The following is a 5117-nucleotide window of genomic DNA, read 5'->3' on the forward strand; positions in this document are numbered from 1 at the left end:
TACATTTTTAAATACCTTTTATTTCCTCCCTGGTAACTTTCAAGACAAATACCAATAATCGGAGACATCCATCTGTGACGTGCTCTTACGAGCTGATCTTCTAATCATTAAAGTGGAGACGGTGTGAAATCTGTTGTTATACATCTGCTGGAGCAAACCCTACTCCTGGAGATCAAATGGGTGAGCAGGCTTTTGCTCCAGCCCTATTATAGCTCACCTGTTTCAGACGATCAAGGTCCTAAGGAGCAACTGATTAGTACAATCAGGTGAGTTATAGGGCTTGAACAAAACCCTGCACAAGGGTAGCCCTTCAAGAGTGTTGGTCATGCCTGCTTTACAACTTGATGAAGGAAAACTTCACCCACAAATCTTCTGGTATTTGTTTCATTAGTCCATCGTTGACATGTTTTGCTGGTCAGCAATCAAGGGGTGGCAGGGTAGCCTAGTGGTTAGAGTGTTGGGCCAGTAACTGAAAGGTTGCTGGATCAAATCTCCAAGCTGACAAGGTAAAGATCTGTCTTTCTGCACCAGAACAAGGCAGTTAACCCACTGTTCCCTGGTAGGCTGTCATTGTAAATAACAATTTGTTCTTAACTGACTTGCCTAGTTGAATAAAGATTCCAAGATATGTAACTTTCAAAATACAGAAATCATCCCTGTAGGATTCATTTTGGAAAAAGCAGAATCATACGACGCTAAATGCTTCATATGGGCATGATCTGTCATTTAAAAGTTACATATCTTGAAAACTTGATCGCTGACGAGCAAAACATTTTGAGACTATGTCAACAATGGAACAAACACCAAAATAGTTTCTGGGTGGAGTTTCTCTAAATCTATTTGTGTTATGGACAGATATGCATACGGTACACTGTTAGAGACGTAAATCAAAGTCATCAGAAAGCTTATGTTAATTACAAGGACAAAAAACAAGTCAGCATGTTATAGATCTGAATTCTCACATCAAAACAGTCTTTTAGAGAACATTAAAACAACAGTAGGAACACAGAAAACCCATGCTCCTCCTTGCATAAACATCTTTACTCAACGGGATAGAACCAAGCTAAGCATATCCTTGCGCGATTATTTTTGTTGTGTGATGAGAGTATTGCAATGCACATTGTGTTACTGCAGATATGAATTCTCCAATACCACCTCCATTAGCCCCAATCAACAGCAGGTTATTCCCAACCCCATAGCGAAATACTTAGTACATGAAGTTAGAAACCTGCTGTCGGTCACTGTACATCTACTCGTTTCCAGACTTATACTGTACACCAGAGAGTAGCCCGTGTGTAGCTGAAATAGTTCCAACACACTTCATGTCAGTCCCCGGGGATTCCACTGCTAACCCGAGTCCTAGCTTTCACCCTATTCCTCAAACAGTTGCGCAACAGAGCGAGAGTGGATGAACACTTTGTAAAATGTCCGTTTAGGACAGCCTCTAACTATCACGTCGATGAGAACCACCCCACTGTCCATGACAGCCTCAGTCGTAACAAAAAAAAACAAACACAAACACTGTACAACGTCTACTTTTAAAATCATACAATCCCCATTATACAACAATCGTCTTTTTTCTCTCCATAAACAAGCCCCAAATTCACTTTGGTATGATTAAGGCATTTAAGTGTGTTCTAGTTTAGGGGCTGTGACCCAGTCCTGCTGTATCAGCAGCAGCCACAGTGGAAGTCTGCATTGGGGTCCAGCAGGAGGTTCTTGCGGTCGCAGTGCAGGCAGTCCAGGTGGTACCAGGCGTCGCAGTCGTCACACTGGACCCACTGCACCGTGTCCTGCTGGGGCAGGCGGCAGTTTGGCGCGGCACACGGCTCCACCCCCTGGGATACTACCCCCTCCTCTTCGTCTTCTGAGGAGGACGAGGAGGAGCTCGAAGAGGAGGACGAGGAGGATGTGGAGGAAGATGAGGAAGAGGAAGGAGGGGGAAGGGAGGGCCGCGGAGGAGGGTGCTTCCTTGGTCGGCCCCGCCGCTTGCTGGAGAGAGGAGAAAAGCAAGGTGTGAGTGTCACATTTGACTTTCAATATATTAACACGATTTCACAAAAAAGATAATTTGAGAATGTGAAGAGAGAACGGATAAATATTTACAGGGAAAGAAAATGTACAATGAAAAAAAAAAAAAAAACACTAGAGAAATATCACTGTAGTTTGAATGCTGTCACATAAGGGCATTCTCACCCAGTGGTGACATGAAATCTGGCAAACTGCCCTAGCCGTCCTCTCTCCTCTTTGCAGATCCTAAGGGACGGGGACACCAGCGAGTAGCTCTCTCCTCCCACCACCATAGGGGAGTACACTGGGGAGCTGTGAGCCCGTCGCCTTCCCCGCCCAGAAGATGGCGGCGGAAAAATATTCTGCTGTCGGAACACAGAGACGTTCATATTTGGGCCAGTCCTTTGATGGTTTGGGTCGATCTCCCGCCTCTGATTGATGTTGAAGGATACGGGGTTGAGTTTGCCGTTAGCAACGATTGTGTGACAGTTTGCAATCGGTTTAGGCACAGGCTTCAGTTCGAACTGGCGTCGTACATCCTGGTCCGTTTTGGCTAAAGAAGCGTGGAAACCCTCAGACTCTGACTTGTAGAGGCGTCTTCTCTTCGTCCCTCTCTGGCCGTCCTTCACGCTTCGGTGGTCCCTGGCCTCGTCCGAGCTGTCATCCTCCAGAAGGACAGTGTGGGCTGACTTGCGCCTGCTCTTGGATGACGCCGGGAGTGACTTGGATGAGACCACAGAGGTAGTGGGTGGAAAGGGAGGAGGGGTGAAGGGCGGGACCAAGGATGTAAAAGGCGGGGAGGTGGAGTTTGGGTCTGTGATATTGCCGTCACTCCTCTTAAATGTCCAAGGACTCCCATTGATCTTGCTCAGGCTTCCAATGGAATTCAGAATGACAGTCGCCCTGTTGATTGACCAAGTGGAGAGATCCAAGTTGGCCACCGCCTTGCGGTCCAGGCTCGTTCTGATTCGGTTCTTCAGGTCGGAGGAGAAGGTGCCGGCCTTGGGGATGGTGATGGCGTCAAAGTCCAACGGCCGCACGCTAACCTTCTGGAAGAGAAAGTAGAACTCTGGGCTCCCTCGCTCTGATTGGCAGCCGAAGGTGAGCGTGTCACCATCTGAGAGCTCCCATTGGACACTTGGCTGCAGACGGACCTCATTCACCCATGTACCTGGCATGGGAAGGTGGAGGAGAAAGCTCATTAGATGAAAGGCTTGTAGAATAGAGTTGAATGAGACCTAAGGAAACTAAACACAAGTGTGTGTAGTTGTAGAACACGTAGATATGTTTTTATAAATAAATGAAAAAGTACACTGTAATCACGTGGGATGGTGTGGAACTCACCATGGCTGCTCCGGTCCTTTAGCTGCACCTTCCAGCCCCCCTCGGCCGCCCCGTCCACCTCCCTCTCAGCATGCAGCTCGGCATGGATCCGGGACACAGACGTCGAGTCCAGGGTGACATCACACAGCTCTGCCGCACGGCCCAGCCGAAACACTGAGTGGGTCAGCGCCGGCCGGAACGTGTACAGGTCCTGGGCCGAATCTGTGGAGGACGAGCCGATTCTCAGCAGCTGGAAACACGGCTGGACTCCGGACAGCATGGCCACGGCTAACCGATCCCCACCCCAGTCAGTGACAGCTACTTTCTTACATAGAGCTTTCCATGGCTTAAATAGCACTTAAGTCAGTAAATATGATTAAAAAGCTGTCTGTAATGCTGGTAAAAGCTTTGTTCTAAGTATGTGGTGTTGAATGAATTTGAACAGAGTAAACATTAAAACTCTTGTTTTAACAGTGAAAGTTAAAACAAATATTGTATACAGTCTATAACCTGCACGGTTAGTTGCTGAGTGACGTCATCTAAATATCAGTTGTAATACTAATGGTTACAGTTGACTAAGCTAACTAGTTCAGAAATTGACACTAAAAGGCTGGGGGCTAGAACTGGCAGCTTGAAGTAGTTCAATCTGAAAAGAAGAGGGGAAATTCTAAGACAACATGCCCATGATTCACCAAGCTATATTTTCAAAGCGGAAGCAAAGTACTTTAAGCATATTTTTTCATTTCAGTCTTCATCTCTCCTTAACAAAGTTATTTGTAAGGATGATTTTTTTTCTATTAATAACGTAAATGTAACATCTGTACAGAAAGACTCATGTGACGGCTAAATTACAGAGGAGGAACTTATTGACGCAATTAAAGCCTTTAAGTCCGGGAAAACTCCAGGTCTGGATGGCAACTCCAGGTCTACAACAAAATGTCACTTAGGGACCCCAAAAGGTTAGGGCCAGCTCTGACTGCATGTATTGGTATAGAGGTGGGTATGAGCCACTGTGGCCCCCACATCATTAGTTCAGATTGTGGCCCCCATCAAAGTTGCCCATCCCTGCCCCATCTAGTGCATTCATCTGGATCTGAGAAAAGTTACATCAATGAAAAATATGCATCAAAATAGACTTTTACATGTAGTTGAATAGTAGTAGGTGCTACCTTGGCGTTATGATCATTCACAAATATGATGCACATTGTTATATGAAAAACTAGAATTGCATTTAGGTAGCTAATAGCTAACGTTACTGGATGCATGACAGGCAGTGCTCGTGATTTGCTCGTGTAGCCCAAAGCTCGTGCCATGCTATAGCACAGGGACAAAGCAGGGGACAGCAAGTGAATCACTTGTTAGCTAGCTAAATTACAACTATTTTTTCAAAGATGACTCTACAAATGTCAACAAAATGTAATAAATCGTTACACCGATTAAGAGGTGCATATCATTAGGAACTCAAAATACACTACTAGGAAAAATTATTTCACAATCAAGGCGTATAGTGGATAGTTGGATAGTTCCTGTAATCCACATTGAAAGTCATAACGTTACCTCCACAAACGTGGGTCGAATCTGGTGCACTTGAATTCTCTTCCACTGCCTAAATATGATGCTAACGACGCCGATTGTTTAAAACTGTCGATATACTTTAGTATTTTGGATCACTTTTGACTTATGTCCAATTTAATCGTCGTTGTTTGCTAAACAGAGGTTTTCGCGTTCCTTTCCCCCAGGAAGTCCTTTGAAATTTGGCGCGCCAGCCGGGCTTTCTTTCGCGA

At 45.6% G+C, this 5117-nt stretch overlaps 1 protein-coding gene across 1 annotated transcript; it reads right to left on the reverse strand.

The window, feature by feature from the left end:
- On the reverse strand, positions 1 to 5117 carry LOC106569971 (transcription factor 19). Its single transcript, XM_014141768.2, has 4 exons — positions 4891 to 5117; positions 3355 to 3979; positions 2197 to 3181; positions 1 to 1992 (listed from the first exon to the last, which is right to left on the reverse strand). The coding sequence occupies exons 2-4, from the start codon at positions 3611 to 3613 to the stop codon at positions 1671 to 1673; spliced, it is 1566 nt and encodes a 521-aa protein (XP_013997243.2). The 5' UTR covers positions 3614 to 3979; positions 4891 to 5117; the 3' UTR covers positions 1 to 1670.

Source organism: Salmo salar, chromosome ssa14 (assembly GCF_905237065.1).
Source record: "Salmo salar chromosome ssa14, Ssal_v3.1, whole genome shotgun sequence".
NCBI lineage: Eukaryota > Metazoa > Chordata > Actinopteri > Salmoniformes > Salmonidae > Salmo > Salmo salar.

Bases quoted from the DNA above. Each gene is read 5' to 3' on its own strand.
- LOC106569971 (XM_014141768.2), bottom strand. From the start codon at position 3,613: ATGCTGTCCGGAGTCCAGCCGTGTTTCCAGCTGCTGAGAATCGGCTCG. The intron at 3,182-3,354 runs GTGAGTTCCACA...TTCCCATGCCAG, and splicing joins AAAGGACCGGAGCAGCCATG to GTACATGGGTGAATGAGGTC. The intron at 1,993-2,196 runs GTGAGAATGCCC...TCCTCTCTCCAG, and splicing joins AGATTTCATGTCACCACTGG to CAAGCGGCGGGGCCGACCAA.